Source organism: Oncorhynchus clarkii, chromosome 9, assembly GCF_045791955.1.
Source record: "Oncorhynchus clarkii lewisi isolate Uvic-CL-2024 chromosome 9, UVic_Ocla_1.0, whole genome shotgun sequence".
Classification (NCBI taxonomy): Eukaryota; Metazoa; Chordata; class Actinopteri; order Salmoniformes; family Salmonidae; genus Oncorhynchus; species Oncorhynchus clarkii.
Window position 1 is genome coordinate 40,914,154 of NC_092155.1, and position 16,926 is coordinate 40,931,079.

Consider the following 16,926-nt stretch of genomic DNA (forward strand, 5'->3'; position numbering starts at 1 on the left):
TCCAATCCTTTGTAGACGAGATTCTCAGGGACCTGTGCGGGCAGGGAGTGGTGGTTTATATCGATGACATTCTGATCTACTCGGCCACTCACACCGCGCATGTGTCTCTGGTGCGCAAGGTGCTTGGTAGACTGCTGGAGCATGACCTATACGTCAAGGCTGAGAAATGCGTGTTCTCTAAACGAGCCGTCTCTTTTCTGGGATATCGCATTTCCACCTCAGGGGTAGTGATGGAGGGTGACCGCATTAGGGCCGTGCGTAATTGGCCGACTCCGACCACGGTAAAGGAGGTGCAGCGGTTTCTGGGTTTTGCCAACTACTACCGGAGGTTTATCCGGGGTTTTGGCCAGGTAGCGGCTCCCATCACCTCACTGCTGAAGGGGGGCCCGGTGCGTTTGCAGTGGTCAGCAGAGGCGGACGGAGCATTCAACAAGTTGAAGGCGCTGTTTACTGATGCGCCCGTGTTGGCGCATCCGGACCCCTCTCTAGCATTCATAGTGGAGGTGGACGCGTCCGAGGCTGGGGTGGGTGCCGTGCTATCACAGCGCTCGGGTACGCCACCAAAACTCCGCCCCTGCGCTTTCTTCTCAAGGAAGCTCAGCCCAGCGGAGCGTAACTATGATGTGGGGGACCGGGAGTTGCTAGCGGTGGTTAGAGCTCTGAAGATGTGGAGACACTGGCTTGAGGGGGCTAAACACCCCTTTCTCATCTGGACCGACCACCAGAATCTGGAGTATATTCGGGCAGCTAGGAGACTTAACCCACGTCAGGCAAGGTGGGCCATGTTCTTCACCCGGTACCGGTTTACTTTGTCTTATAGACCGGGCTCCCAGAACGTGAAGGCTGACGCACTGTCCCGCCTTTATGACACGGAGGATGGGTCCACCGAACCTACTCCCATCGTTCCCGCCTCGAAGCTGGTAGCCCCAGTGGTATGGGAGGTGGACTCGCACATCGAGCGGGCGTTACGGGCTGAACCCGCGCCTCCTCAGTGTCCAGCGGGGCGAAGGTACGTGCCGCTTGGTGTTCGGGACAAACTGATTCGGTGGGCGCACGTCCTACCCTCCTCGGGTCACCCTGGGGTGACGAGGACAGTGGGGAGCCTTCAGGGGAGGTATTGGTGGCCTACGTTGGCTAAGGACGTTAAGGGTTATGTCTCCTCCTGTTCAGTGTGCGCTCAGAGTAAGGCTCCTAGGCACCTTCCTAGAGGGAAGCTACAACCCCTCCCTGTTCCACAGCGGCCATGGTCACATCTGTCCATAGATTTCCTAACCGATCTCCCGCCGTCTCAGGGGAACACCACGGTTCTGGTGATTGTGGATCGGTTCTCTAAGTCCTGCCGTCTCCTCCCGTTGCCCGGTATCCCTACAGCCCTACAGACTGCGGAGGCGTTATTCACCCATGTCTTCCGGCACTACGGGGTGCCGGAGGACATCGTTTCTGATCGGGGCCCCCAATTCACGTCCCGGGTATGGAGAGCGTTCATGGAACGCTTGGGGGTCTCTGTCAGCCTGACCTCCGGTTATCACCCCGAGAGTAATGGGCAGGTGGAGAGAGTGAACCAGGAGGTGGGTAGGCTTCTGCAGTCGTATTGCCAGGATCGGCCAGGGGAGTGGGCACGATACATTCCCTGGGCTGAAATGGCTCAGAACTCACTACGCCACTCCTCTACTAACGTGTCCCCTTTTCAGTGTGTGTTGGGGTACCAGCCGGTCCTGGCACCATGGCATCCGAGCCAGACCGAGGCTCCTGCGGTGGAGGAATGGGTACAGCGCTCCAAGGAGACCTGGAGGGCCGTCCAGGAATCTCTACGACAAGCGAGTGGACGGCAGAAGAGGAGTGCTGACCGCCACCGCAGTGAGGCCCCCGTGTTTGTACCGGGGGACAGGGTCTGGCTCTCGACCCGAAACCTACCTCTCCGCTTGCCCTGCCGGAAGCTGGGTCCGCAGTGTGTAGGGCTCTTTAAAGTCCTGAGGAGGATAAACGAGGTGTGTTATCGATTACAACTCCCTTCCTATTATCGTATTAACCCCTCGTTTCATGTGTCTCTCCTCAGGCCGGTGGTAGCTGGTCCCCTGCAGGACAGTGAGGTACCGGAGGTCCCTCCCCCCCTGCTGGACATCGAGGGGTCCCCGGCGTACACGATCCGGGCCATTCTGGACTCAAGACGCCGGGTGAGGGGCCTGCAGTACCTCGTGGACTGGGAGGGGTACGGTCCGGAGGAGAGGTGCTGGGTACCGGTGGGGGACATCTTGGATCCCTCCATGTTGAGGGATTTCCATCGCCTCCATCCGGATCGCCCTGCGCCTCGTCCTCCGGGGCAACCTCGAGGCCGGTGTCGGCGCGCTGCGGGAGCCGCGCGTCAGGGGGGTGGGTACTGTCACGAGTCCGACCGAGGGTGTTTCCCTTTCCCGGGCAGGTGGCGCTCGGCGGTCGTTGTCACCGGCCTATTAGCTGCCACTGATTGTTTTTCCTCCCCCTCCTTGTATGTTGAGTGGTAGCACCTGTGGATGTTTAATTAGTTTGTCTTTATTAGACAGCCGGCCCGCCTGGTTGTTGTGCGGGATTATTTCTATGTAACCTTCGGCTCTGTGGTATAGGCACGTGTTAGTGCCCGGTCGGGATTGTTTCCCATTGTACATTTTGATTCCCTGTGTTTTGGGAACGTAACTTTTTTGTGAGCACCCTGTGGTGCGTTGGTGCGATTAAAAGTTGCGCAGCATTGAACTCTCTGTCTCCTGCATTTGACTCCACACCCACGACACCCGGAGCATTACAGACAAGGTAAAAATCTGTTGTTCTGCCACTGAACAAGGCAGTTAACCCACTGGTCCTAGGCCGTCATTGTATATAATAAATTGTTCTTAACTGACTTGCCTAGTAAAATAAAAAATAATTCAGTCCCCCATGAAATAACACCATACATGGATCCTACTGATTATTCTCAACCACACTTCTACCTACACTACCGGTCAAACGTTTTAGAACACCTATTCATTCAAGGGTTTTTCTTTATTTTTATTTTTTTACTATTTTCTACATTGTAGAATAATACTGAAGACATCAAAACTATGAAATAACACATATGGAATCATGTAATAACCAAGAAGTGTTAAACAAATCCAAGTATATTTTATATTATTTAAATAGCCACCCTTTGACTTCATGACAGCTTTGCACACTTCTGGCATTCTGTCAACCAGCTTTACCTGGAATGCTTTTCCAACAGTCTTGAAGGATTTCCCTCATATGCTGAGCACGTTCCTTCACTCTGCGGTCCAACTCATCCCAAACCATCTCAATTTGGTTGAGTTCGGGGATTGTGGAGGCCAGGTCATCTGCACTCCATAATCTCTCCTTCTGGTGAAATAGCCCATACACAGGCTGGAGGTGTGTTGGGTCATTGTCCTATTGAAAAAAACAAATGATAGTCCCACTAAGACCAAACCAGATGGGATGGTGTATCGCTGCAGAATGCTGTGGTAGCCATGCTGGTTAAGTGTGCCTTGAATTCTAAATAAATCACAAACAGTGTCACCAGCAAAGCACACCCATACCATAACACCTCCTCTTCCATGCTTTACGGTGGAACACACATGCAGAGATCATCCGTTCACCCACAAAGACATGGCAGTTGAAACCAAACATCTCAAATTTGGACTACAGACCAAAGGACAAATATCCACCGGTCTAATGTTAATTTCATGTGTTTCTTAACCGAATCAAGTCTCTTCTTATTATTGGTGTCCTTTAGTAGTGATTCATTTGTTTAATACATTTTTTGTTACTACATCAAATGAAATGTTATTGGTCACATACACATGGTTAGCAGATGTTATTGCGAGTGTAGCAAAATGCTTATGCTTCTAGATCCGACAGTGCAGCCGTATCTAACAGGTAATATCTAACAATTCCACAACAAAACCTAATATCTAACAAATTCCACAACAGAACCTAATACACACAATCTAATAAAGGGATGGGATAAGAATATATAAGTATAAAATATATGGATGAGCAGTGACAGAGCGGCTGAGATGCAATAGATAGTAAAGAATAGATAGTGAAGGATACAGTATGCAGTATATACAGTGCCTTGCGAAAGTATTCGGCCCCCTTGAACTTTGCGACCTTTTGCCACATTTCAGGCTTCAAACATAAAGATATAAAACTGCATTTTTTTGTGAAGAATCAACAACAAGTGGGACACAATCATGAAGTGGAACGACATTTATTGGATAATTCAAACTTTTTTAACAAATCAAAAACTGAAAAATTGGGTGTGCAAAATTATTCAGCCCCTTTACTTTCAGTGCAGCAAACTCTCTCCAGAAGTTCAGTGAGGATCTCTGAATGATCCAATGTTGACCTAAATGACTAATGATGATAAATACAATCCACCTGTGTGTAATCAAGTCTCCGTATAAATGCACCTGCACTGTGATAGTCTCAGAGGTCCGTTAAAAGCGCAGAGAGCATCATGAAGAACAAGGAACACACCAGGCAGGTCCGAGATACTGTTGTGAAGAAGTTTAAAGCCGGATTTGGATACAAAAAGATTTCCCAAGCTTTAAACATCCCAAGGAGCACTGTGCAAGCGATAATATTGAAATGGAAGGAGTATCAGACCACTCTAAATCTACCAAGACCTGGCCGTCCCTCTAAAGTTTCAGCTCATACAAGGAGAAGACTGATCAGAGATGCAGCCAAGAGGCCCATGATCACTCTGGATGAACTGCAGAGATCTACAGCTGAGGTGGGAGACTCTGTCCATAGGACAACAATCAGTCGTATATTGCACAAATCTGGCCTTTATGGAAGAGTGGCAAGAAAGCCATTTCTTAAAGATATCCATAAAAAGTGTCGGTTAAAGTTTGCCACAAGCCACCTGGGAGACACACCAAACATGTGGAAGAAGGTGCTCTGGTCAGATGAAACCAAAATTGAACTTTTTGGCAACAATGCAAAACGTTATGTTTGGCGTAAAAGCAACACACCATCCCACTGTCAAACATGGTGGTGGCAGCATCATGGTTTGGGCCTGCTTTTCTTCAGCAGGGACAGGGAAGATGGTTAAAATTGATGGGAAGATGGATGGAGCCAAATACAGGACCATTCTGGAAGAAAACCTGATGGAGTCTGCAAAAGACCTGAGACTGGGACGGAGATTTGTCTTCCAACAAGACAATGATCCAAAACATAAAGCAAAATCTACAATGGAATGGTTCAAAAATAAACATATCCAGGTGTTAGAATGGCCAAGTCAAAGTCCAGACCTGAATCCAATCGAGAATCTGTGGAAAGAACTGAAAACTGCTGTTCACAAATGCTCTCCATCCAACCTCACTGAGCTCGAGCTGTTTTGCAAGGAGGAATGGGAAAAAAATTCAGTCTCTCGATGTGCAAAACTGATAGAGACATACCCCAAGCGACTTACAGCTGTAATCGCAGCAAAAGGTGGCGCTACAAAGTATTAACTTAAGGGGGCTGAATAATTTTGCACGCCCAATTTTTCAGTTTTTGATTTGTTAAAAAAGTTTGAAATATCCAATAAATGTCCTTCCACTTCATGATTGTGTCCCACTTGTTGTTGATTCTTCACAAAAAAATACAGTTTTATATCTTTATGTTTGAAGCCTGAAATGTGGCAAAAGGTCGCAAAGTTCAAGGGGGCCGAATACTTTCGCAAGGCACTGTACATATGAGATAAGTAATGTGAGATATGTAAATATTCTTAAAGTGGCATTATTAGTGTTCCATTTATTAAAGTGGACAATGATATCAAGTCTGTAGGTAGGGGTGGCTGTTTAAGAATCTGATGGCCTTGAGATAGAAGCTGTTTTTCATCTCTTTTTCTGTTTTTCATGATTCCATATGTGTTATTTCATAGTTTTGATGTATTCACTATTATTCTACAATGTAGAAGGAAGTAAAATAAAGAAAAGCCCTTGGAGGAGTAGGAGTTCTAAATATATAGATTCTACAGAACCTACTGTATTGAGTATTCCCAACCCCACTTCTACCTCTGTACATAGAATAGTTGTTTCTCTAAACATTGAACATTGTATTTTTCGATATTGGTCTTAAAAAAATGTTTTTAGAGGCATGTTTGTAATTGTTTTCGTAAATTCCTCCCTACATTTGCTTATACGCACAATACAAATGTACATTGATTCAAATGTAATACAGCATCTTGATTGACTTCTCCACGTTGCAGTTTTCAATTGCGGGCTTTTATTTTGACGGTTTCCTCATTACCATACAAAATAGACGTCAGCATTTGTGCAGCTGGCAAAAAAAATACTGGTGGAGGTTTAACTGACTTACGAACAAATCGCGTGTGTGTTTGGTACATCTTTTTTTGTTGTCGTTTCTTAGCTAACACATGACCTGCAATTTACCCAGTGTACTGGCAGTGGTGGAGGGAGCAAAAGAGGAGAGTTTGCATCTGTGTGCAAGCGGGGGGAAGCGAGTGACTGAAGTGCGGCAGGGAGGGAGAGCTGTATCGGTCAGCCATGGGTTTCCGAAAGAAGAACAAGAGCCCGGCGGTGCTGAGCCACGAGTTCGTGATCCAGAATCACGCCGATATGGTTTCGTGTGTGGCTATGGTCATTCTCCTCGGCCTGATGTTCGAGGTACAGTGTTAAATCCTGGGATGAATGCTGTATAAGTTATCTTAGGTAGGGCAAGTAGCTAGATCTTTAAAAAAAATTGTATAAAAAAGCATCGTCTATGTTGACGAGGGGGGCTGGGCGCTAGCGTCTCCCTTCTCATGTGTCACACTGATTGCACACGGGGGGGGGAGGCACTGTTCAAGCTAGTGGCTGCCTGGTCAGCTGGCGTTTCACACAGCCTAGTTGGCGATCTAATATTGCCAAATGGATTGCTAGCCAGTTAGCTTTGAAATATATCCGTGTTACAGCAAAATACGGGGATTGTTTACATTATCCACCCAACCTCTGCCTAACACATTTGTACTGTTTTTGACTCTCACGCACATTTACACTTATGTCCTTCCTTTATTGTAGGTGACAGCGAAGTTTGCCGTCATGTTCATCACTGTCCAGTACAATGTGACGCAAGGTCTTGGTAAGTTTTTACATTTGTCTTTTGTATCTATTTTTAAAACAAGGTCATTTGCCTTTTTATTACATTATTTAGTACTTGTATCCAATACCTTGTATTTGATTCCCTCGAGCCATGTTTTTTGTTTGTTCTTTGTGTGTTATCAGATGAGAGGGCTGAGCCAGTGAACCTGTACCAGTACGGCCCTAAAGACATGGCCACTGTGTTCTTCTACCTGCTCATCGCTGTCATACTCCACGCCTTAATACAGGAATACGTTCTTGACGTGAGTGGCTATGCACACAGACCCTGACACACTGTGTGTGTGTGTGTGACCTGAGAGAGAAAGCGGGACCTCTGTAAAGGTCGTTGCTCCACAGAATACATACGTCACTGTGTATGCGAGTGTGTGTGTCCCCCCCCCCCCCCTTTCTTTTCCATCTCTCTGTGTGAGTCATAAAATAAGGTCTGGCCTTCTCTCTCATCAGCCTTATCCTCCTCACCCTCTTAGTCATTCTAATAGCATCCCCCCACATCCACTACACAGCCCACAACAAATGATAACTGACACGTTTCCCAGCTTCTCATGTCCTATTCTCTCTGATTTCAGAAAATGAATAGGCGGTTGCATCTGTCAAAAACCAAACACAGCAAGTTCAATGAGTCGGGACAGCTTGCTGCCTTCTACTTAATCTCCTTCATCTGGGGCTGCAGCATCTTAACAGCGGTAAAAAGGCCAACGAAGCACTGCCAGGGAACATTATGTGACGAGACTAGCACTCCATCCCGTTGTATTTGTTCTTTGGCTCACGCCTTCTCTTCTTTTCATCTGTTAGGAGGAATTTGCAACAAATCCTACTTTCCTATGGGCGGGCTATCCACACACCCACATGGTGTAAGTAAGGATTTATGCATTTCATTTTACACCTTCAGCTTGCTCGGTCATTATTTCAACAATATGTCAGTAGGTCAGGGTAAGACCTCTATTCATCACGGCTCGTTCTGTGTGTTCTTGTTTAGAGTTACCAAGCATTCTTGAACACAGGTTTTCTGGGAAGGCTCGGCTGTTTTGAGGTGGCACATCGGACAGGCCTTGCTTTCCCAGGGTGCATTGCAGCCTCAGTATTGCGTGTGGGAGTACACTTCTGCTGTATTGGGCTGCCTCATCAAATCCATATTAGATGTCAGGTTCCCCTGAAATATTTATTAAGAATGGGATACTTTACTCAAGCTAGACACACAGCGCCAGGTGTCTCTCTGTCTTCCCATCCTTTCCAGATTTGTCATTGTGTTACGAGGCATCTTATTTCTATGCCTTTTAATTTGTGGGAAATGGAATAAGCAGGTATGCATAGATTGTGAACAGAATATTTTCTCCCAAATTACCTTTTTATTATTGATGGACTTTAATGTACCATCAAATAACATGTTTGTAAAATGCATATATTAGGGGATTGAAGTTATCATGGTCAAACCTTCCAATCGTATCCACTCCCTCCCTACATTGATAGACCTGATCTCTCCCTCTGCCTGCCTGTCACCTGTCCTCTGCAGTTTTCAGGTGAAGTTCTTCTACATTTGCCAAATGGCCTACTGGCTCCACGCCCTTCCTGAGCTGTACTTCCAGAAAGTGCGAAAGGTAAGCGTCCATGATCGCACCATGGGTTAGGTCCTAAAGATGACCCATCTGTTATTTAAAACCTGGAAGGATATATCTTGTTATACTGTAATTGTGCTACGTCTTGTGACTAATTCCCCAATGTTTCTAATATATATATATATATATACGGTTCCTATTCTTTATTCTCATCTTACACTGATACAGCAGTCATGAATAAAGGCTCTGTCCTACTTGTTTCTCAGGAGGACATTCCCCGCCAGCTCTATTACATTTGCCTTTACGTCTTCCACATCACCGGTGCCTACGTCTTAAAGTGAGTGTGTCCTTTTCAGTGAAGTGGTCAGATAAGAGGATGAATGGGTCTATTAGAATGGAGCTGCCGTTCGGAAGTTTTCTGTTTGCACTTTTATTTAGCCTGTATTCCACGGCCTTGAGTGAGCCGTTTCCCAAATAGTTGAATGAAGCGGCAGAACCTCTCTTCAAGCAGAGGAAAGGGTTTGGTATGGCAGAGGGGTAAACGCACTCCATATCTGGGTGCTCCCGTCATTGCAATGAAGTGTGTGTGAGCAGCTGTGGATATTCCCTTATCGCCTCGTGACTGTGTGAGGTGGCCTGGTTTAGTGTGATGGGACGATGCGGACAACAAGGGAGGTATTCAAACTATGCCAGAGGGATACCGCTGTCAAAACAATCCCGTTTATGTCATATATCCCAACGAGAGTTTGTGTGCTGGGTGGGGGGGGGGGGTGGGTTTAGTTGTAAACATTTCCTTACTTTAAAGTGGCTATGGAAAGATTTAGTAGTAATAGCAGATGGTAGAATCATGAGTAGTCAACTAAACCAGTTAGAGGTACTTCTGAACCTTGGCCCAATATTATGTAATGGCCCTCCGTCCTCTCTCCTTCAAGACCGCTGGTCTGGCAGCACAGGGCATTCATTTGATTCTAGTGCGCCCCACAGGGCATTCATTTGATTCTAGTGCGCCCCACAGGGCATTCATTTGATTCTAGTGCGCCCCACAGGGCATTCATTTGATTCTAGTGCGCCCCACAGGGCATTCATTTGATTCTAGTGCGCCCCACAGGGCATTCATTTGATTCTAGTGCGCCCCACAGGGCATTCATTTGATTCTAGTGCGCCCCACAGGGCATTCATTTGATTCTAGTGCGCCCCACATCTGTTCCTGATCACCGGGCATGGCCGACGGGAGTCTAGGGAAGGAAGGAGGATGTTCAAGACTATTTGCAAATCGCTTCAATGTGATGTATCCTGTACCCCTGTCGGGGCTGGCTGACCATGTCCTCAATCGGCCTCAGGGTTGACGTTTCCGCTAGTGTAGCAGCACTCGCAGTGGTGCCGTTCTTACCAAATAAAACAAATGCAATCTTTCTAATAGGTCGGACACCTACTACTGAACAATATTGGAGTACTGCAGCTTATAATTGCATGCATCAGTTATAGGCTGTTATGGTAGATATGCATAAATCATCTGGATGTCTTTAAAAGACAATGCTTCCTGCTGCAAATGTGAATAATATTGAGTATTTCAGTGCTGTTAATCCCTGTACAAAAAATGCCATCTGAAGTTCTGATATGTTTCACCTGGTGCTGTGCTGACTTGCTGTTTCCTGTGTGTTCACTAGCCTCCACCGGCTAGGCCTGGTGCTGCTTGTACCTCACTCCCTGGTGGAGCTCCTGTTCCACGCCTCGCGCCTGTTCTATTTCAGTGACGAGAACAAGCAGAAGGGGTATGGATTGTACACTGGCAGTAGAATCTGCACACAGGGTTTTGGAGTTTAGTTAGAATTATCCCCAGCCTTCAGCAACTCACTCGTGTGCTCCAATGGGAGCTTGTCCTTCTATGTTGGCGTCCCCTGATTTTGGTTTGAATAACTTGGTAGTGATGGTGTCTTTACATCAGGGTTTCCTAAACTCTGTCCTGGGGCCACCCCCGGGTGCATGCCTATTTTTTTAAATATATTTTTTACCCTAGCACTACACAGCTGACTCCAATAACAAACTCCTCATCAAGCTTTGATTATTTGAATCCACTGTATAGTGCTAGGGCAAAAAAAAAAAAAAACTTGCCCCAGGATAAAGCTTGAGGGAAACCCTTTCTTACATGAGCCCGTAGAAGATGTCACTGCTATTGCCGTGGTGACTTGTAACCCCCCCCTCTGATTCTCCTTTCCCAGTTTCACTTTGTGGGCGATGCTTTTCGTCATCGCACGCCTCGTCACCCTCACCCTCTCCGTACTGACATTCGGCTTCGGACTGCCCCGTGCAGAGAACCAGGGATTCTCATTGGCGGAGGGAAACTTTAATGTGCTCACCGTTAGGCAAGTCATGTTCCTTAAGGTCACTTTTTAATTTGCCCTCTCTCCCCTTCTGATTGGGGCCTTGAGAGCAAGTTAGAACTTTTCCTCTATCTAAAAGAATAGAAGCCTGCTCATGGCTGGTCCTCATGTTTCCTTCCCTGACTCAGGATGACATGCCTGGCTGCCATTTGCCTCACCCAGGCCTGGATGATGTGGAAATTCATCAACTTTCAGCTGAAGAAGTGGAGGGAGCACAGCCAGAGCCAGGCTTCCAAGGTGAAGGCTATCAGCCCAAAGAGCAAGCCCCACAAGAAGGACCCAGCCCGGGGTGAGTCCCCCACCGCTGCCCACTCTAAACACCCACCTCCAGCCATTTGTAACTCTGTGACGCAAATATGTTTCTGACATGTTGTTCTTGTTCCTTTTTGTTTTGTTAGGTTCTGCCAACGGTGTTGGTCTGAAGTCTGATGACAAGACATCACCTCGGGCAAGAAAAGCCTTGTAGAGATGGAGGGCGAGAACCAAGTGAGGGGGCTGCTCTCAATGTGACACTTTACACCACATAAAAAAAAGTTAACTTACTGTTCGCCAAAACAACCACTTAAGCGCACAAAGAAACCGTAACTTAACCATCTCTTGAGTTAGAACTGTTAAAAACTAGGTTCTGTTTTGATGACCTGATACGTTTGTGTTCAGTCGTTCTTTCTCAGGATGTAATTAATGTAGGCCGGGCATGGTCGACTGGTTAAACGCTTTAACTGGATAAATTGGTCAAAAAAGTGTCCCTTTTTTGGAGAGGACTTCCTATTGCATCCAGCTTCAGGACCTGATTCTATCAAACTTGTTAACCGGGTTTATGAGGAAGTCAAACAAGTACTGTTCAATTTGCATTAAAAGAGTGCATGTCAGGATTCATGTTCTCAACCGAACATGTGGAAGAAAGAATGGGGAAGCATTGGGCATGAAGTTTAGCCGTTTACCTGGCCGTTGGTTTCGATTGAATAGGGACCTCACCATTAACTCCTAAAAGGTGTCTGTTTACTGCCTGTATTGTTACCTGCCTTTTGCCATATGAAACCTGGGCTATTATGGGATTGAGGGCACTGTTTGTCATTAGTAGCCCCCATCTTCTGACTCAACTGGCCTTCATCCAGGAACCGGAACTCCTGACGGGAGATACTGTCTTTATCCATGCAGACCTAGATCTCTTGAGCAGATGATGCATTCGTGTAAGAGTAGGATTTGTGCAGGTGAGGTTTGTGTGTTTCAGTTCAGGATTTCGAGTCATATCTTCATTTAACAACGGCGGTCCTTTTCTGCGCTCAAGTTGTTGTTAAGCTTCGAGGGTCATGGTTAGGTTTTGACGTGCTGTCATGTTTGCATATCTCAGAAGCATTCGGTGGCCTTTTTTTCACATCCGCTGGTAGAGTTTTGAGTTATTTATTTCAGTCGTATCTTGTTTTTTTTTTTAAATGATCATGCTTTGGCAACTCTCTTAACCAGCATAGACGAGGTGAAACGCTTTGTCTCAGCGCTCAACCCAAATAATACAAAACTCCTTTAAGTGTCCTTAAAATGTCAGTGACGCGAGCTGTGAAATTTTCCTTGGGTTTCCTTTTCTGTTTGCCTTTTTTTATATCGGGGTATATGATGGCGGGCAGCTGCCTCCGGAAACACCCACCTATTCTACTGTACGTCCCGTTCTCAGATGGGAGAGGTGTCTGTTGGTGCGTGTTTGAGCCTTTGTGCATTGTTACCTGTGGTAATGCTTCTGTTGCGTCCGTGAGGAAGTGAATGCGCCGAATGAGTCATGCTTTCGTCTTTGCTTTTTTTTCTTGGTGGGGGAAAAAAAAAGTTGTTGCCCTTGTGGCGTTATAGAATGCGACACAACCAGTTTATAGACTCCCCTTGTTTCCTTTTTAAATCCTCTACCTTGTTTTAATTTCACCCTTTTTTGTTCATTGACGAAAGGCCTTTGTAACGAAGACGACGAGTGACAACTGAGTATATTCTATATAAAGTTAGTTGTTGGATGCTTACAACCTCTGGCCCTTCCTTAACCCTGTCCTGTATGAAAGAGATTCTGTGAGTTCTGTTTGCCAACTTTGGGGTGACGGGGGGGGGGGGATTCTTGCTCCACCTTTCCAGTGATTTGGACGTTTGCCTTTGGACACTTATGTCCTACTGTAGACCCAATGCTGTTGCCACAAATGGGCCAGGTTACCAGTCCTGCTATGGTGAACCTGATCTCAACTCTGCTTCACCAACTTCTCTGACTAGCGTTATAGTTGGCTGAAGCATGTACTGGTCTGGGACCAGGCTACTTGTTTGGTAGGTTGCATTTTTATTTTTTTTTTGGCAGGAAGTACATGAGGAGTTGTGACTAGTTTAGTCCTCATAGAGTGTTATCTTAAGTTGAGTGTGGAGGACTTGTGTTCTGTTATGTGGCAATGTCTCTGAGGAGGAAAGGTGGAGCAGAGAACCTGTACTTTACTGTATCGGATGTTTAAAATTACATGAATCTAACGCTACACTGTACTAAAAATGGTCCGAATTTTTAAAGCTATTTTTATATATTTGAAGAACTTAGTTCACCAATATTCGGCACACAGATATAAATATCTGAATATTATTTTGCATCCACATTGGCATGTTTTTCTACATCAAAAGACAAAGCTTTCTCCCCTTTCTAAGTCAGGGTTCACATTTCAGTTTCACCATCGTAGTCTATTTCATAGACTCGGATGTATATATATTGAGTAGAGTAAATGAGAACCACTCTGCCATAAGATGATGCTCAGAAAGCACTATGTGGAAACTGTCTACTGTAGTTGTATTGTATTCTACTGTAATTGCTATCTGCTGTCCATGGCACTAGGTAGCAAAGCTACTGTTTGATCAGCAAGGATCCTGATGTGTTTTTTTATTGTTCTAAGGTGTATTTAAATCAGTGGGTCGTCCTCCTCTACTCGCCTGATCCCAGACCTGTGTCTTCTTTAGCCAACTCCTCTGCTAGCATGACAACCATAGTCAGAGACGTTGACTAGGATATTAGTATCTGATCAAGGACCAGGCTATTGCTGACCCTGTAAAACAACACATTTCACTTCACCTAGCTGGTGTGTGGCACTAACACATCTAACTATATACAACACTTTGGTGAAGTGTTAATTACAATAAAGGAAAGATGATCATTTTGCCCTTCATCCATTCCTTTATGAATTGATTTGATGTCATGATACACTGAGGGGCCCGAGTAACAGGAGTTTCTCTAGCCAGGTTAGGACACACGCTAACCCTGTAGCATTGAGAAGAGTTGTCTTCTCAATGCTACAACCGCTATTGAAATATACAGTGTAGTGAAGCATGACACCAATGGATGCCACTGTGTACTGTCAGCATGTTGGGTTGTAAGCACTGTTCTGTAGCCTAGCGCGAGTCTTGACTGCAAGGACTGTTTGATCTCTGGTAAGGTGGCAATGGGCCAACACAATGCAAAGACCCATGCTAATCATTTATTAGTGTATATCAGCCGTTTAGGTGGCAACGACCATTTGATGCATTTGCAATGGGATGCATACTCCTTCATAGCAACCAGGTACACAGAAGAGAAACATGGTTATGGTTCATGCACTGTCCTTGTTTTGTGTTGTTTTTGCTGCTTGCTTCTAGATTTTAAAAAAATTATTTCAAAAAACGTGTCGTCTCTGAAATGCTCTGGAATGTAAATTCATGCAAAAATCTTGGTATTTCTCAAATTTATTTTGTTTGTACTTATTTCATGTTTGAATAAAGCCTTTGATTATCCAGAGTGATGCTGTCGTCTTTAGTGGGATTTGTTACGTAACCTAACGTTTGGAGTGTTTCTACATATGTCGGCGCGGGGGGTGCAGTCCTTTTAAAATACTCATTACTGTATTAGAATGAGGAATGTCTTGTCAGTCGTACAGCAGGGGCTTATGAGACACCATTCAACTGATGTTTATATTGCTGTCTGCCCCTCCCACTGTTTTTCTTATGTTCAACTTTAGATTGGTGTACCATCACACACTCATGCTTAATTTTCACTACATGGATACCAATTTGAAACTTCTGCAGACGAGGCTCACGTTTCTATTTTGACTTCATCTCAAAAGTATTTTCCATGATTATTTGTGCCATCGAAACATCAGAGGAAAGCAAGATTGTGTGTGTGTGGCTCAGTTGGTAGAGCATGGCGCTTGCGACGCCAGGGTTGTGGGTTCGATTCTCAAGGGGAATTGGAGCGGATTATGTTTTAGATCTCTGAAGATCAACGGGGAAAGTTATTTCACAGACAAACAGGTGGACATTTTGTGTGAGGGCAGAAAGAACGATGAATAAAATACTGCTGCTTATCATTTGGATTATGCAGGCCGTTTTTGTAATGCTCCTTCCGATTGCAAACGATGTTCGGCAATGGCTCTCCATTGTTCATGTATTTTGTTAAATAACAGGGTAGCTAGGCAAGTTGCTGATTTTGTAAATGGTGTGCAGAGAAGACCAGAAAAATCTGAGCCATTCGTTTTCAATATGTGAGGGTTACATGTTAAACAGTGAAAGTTACGTTGAAACTGTATTGTAGCCGTTACTGGGTTCAAAGGTTCACTCTGGGTTCAAAGCTACTTTGGCCTAAATATTTCTGTACCTTAAATAGTATTGTGTGTGTGTTGTGTAATTGTTAGATATTGTAATAATATGCCTTTACAGTCTCCACACATTACTTCCTTGATCAAACAAAAAGCTACAAAGGAGTTTGCAAAAGCGGAGACGGGCTATTAGCAAGGCTAATGGTTAATCAATAACTAATAGTTAAGCTCATTTGGATCTGGAGCCTTCTAATTTTGTCATTTCAAATCAACATTCTAATATGACATTTCAACTACTGTAGGTAACTAACTATGCATTCCCCTACATATTTATTTGGACAGTGAACTTTTATACTCTGAGCATTTTGGATTTTGAGATCAAATCTTTGAGGTCGACAGTACACCTTTTATTTGAGGGTATTTTCATATATACAGAATCAATCGAAAGAGTGTGCAAAGCCGTCAAGGCAAAGGGTGGCTACTTTGTTTTAACATGTTTTTTTGGTTACTACACGATTCCATATGTTATTTCATAGTTTTTGATGTTTTCACTGTTATTCTACAATGTACAAATCAAGAAAAGCCCTTGAATGAGGTGTCCAAACTTTTGACTGTTACTGTATGTTTTACTGTTTTGAAATTAAAGCACTATGTATCTAGTCCCTGCATTTGAAGGTGACATAAGTATTTGGACAAATTCACTTATCATGTGTATTACATTTAGTCAAGTTTGTATGTGATCCCGTATTCCCAGTACACAATGACTACATCAAGCTTGTGACTACAAACTTGGATGGGTTTGCAGTTTGCTTTGGTTGTGTTTTAGAATATGTTGTGCCCAATAGAAATGAATGGTTAATGTATTGTCATTTTGGAGTCACTTTATTTGTGAATAAGAATAGAATATGTTTCTGAACACTTCTACATTAATGTGGATGCTACAATGATTACGGATAAATATCCTGGTGGAGGGGAACAAAATAGTCAGCTAAGAACAAATTCTTATTTTCAATGACGGTCTAGGAACAGTGGGTTAACTGCCTGTTCAGGGGAATGTTATGGGGCCATGGTTTTGTGCATTTGTAACTTTTTCATTATTATTCACATTTCATTCATGATTATCCTTAATGGGGCGCAGGGTAGCCTAGTGGTTAGAGCGTTGGACTAGTAACCGGAAGGTTGCAAGTTCAAACCCCCGAGCTGACAAGGTACAAATCTGTTGCTCTTCCCCTGAACAGGCAGTTAACCCACTGTTCCTAGGCCATCATTGAAAATAAGAATTTGTTCTTAGCTGACTTGCCTAGTTAAATAAAGG

General features: G+C 44.8%; 1 protein-coding gene across 1 annotated transcript; it reads left to right on the plus strand.

Annotated features, from left to right (window-relative positions):
• The first annotated feature begins 6,282 nt into the window (after positions 1–6,282).
• On the plus strand, positions 6,283–14,815 carry LOC139416293 (translocating chain-associated membrane protein 1-like 1). The gene is made up of 11 exons (XM_071164780.1): positions 6,283–6,635; positions 7,029–7,089; positions 7,233–7,351; positions 7,676–7,792; positions 7,902–7,960; positions 8,620–8,704; positions 8,929–8,999; positions 10,330–10,434; positions 10,882–11,025; positions 11,172–11,332; positions 11,442–14,815. The coding sequence occupies exons 1-11, from the start codon at positions 6,516–6,518 to the stop codon at positions 11,507–11,509; spliced, it is 1,110 nt and encodes a 369-aa protein (XP_071020881.1). The 5' UTR covers positions 6,283–6,515; the 3' UTR covers positions 11,510–14,815.
• The last annotated feature ends 2,111 nt before the right edge of the window (positions 14,816–16,926 follow it).

Coding starts and splice junctions, on each gene's coding strand:
- LOC139416293 (XM_071164780.1), top strand. CDS start 6,516: ATGGGTTTCCGAAAGAAGAACAAGAGCCCGGCGGTGCTGAGCCACGAG. Junction 6,636..7,028: donor TCCTCGGCCTGATGTTCGAG/GTACAGTGTTAA, acceptor CCTTTATTGTAG/GTGACAGCGAAGTTTGCCGT. Junction 7,793..7,901: donor GCTGCAGCATCTTAACAGCG/GTAAAAAGGCCA, acceptor TTCATCTGTTAG/GAGGAATTTGCAACAAATCC.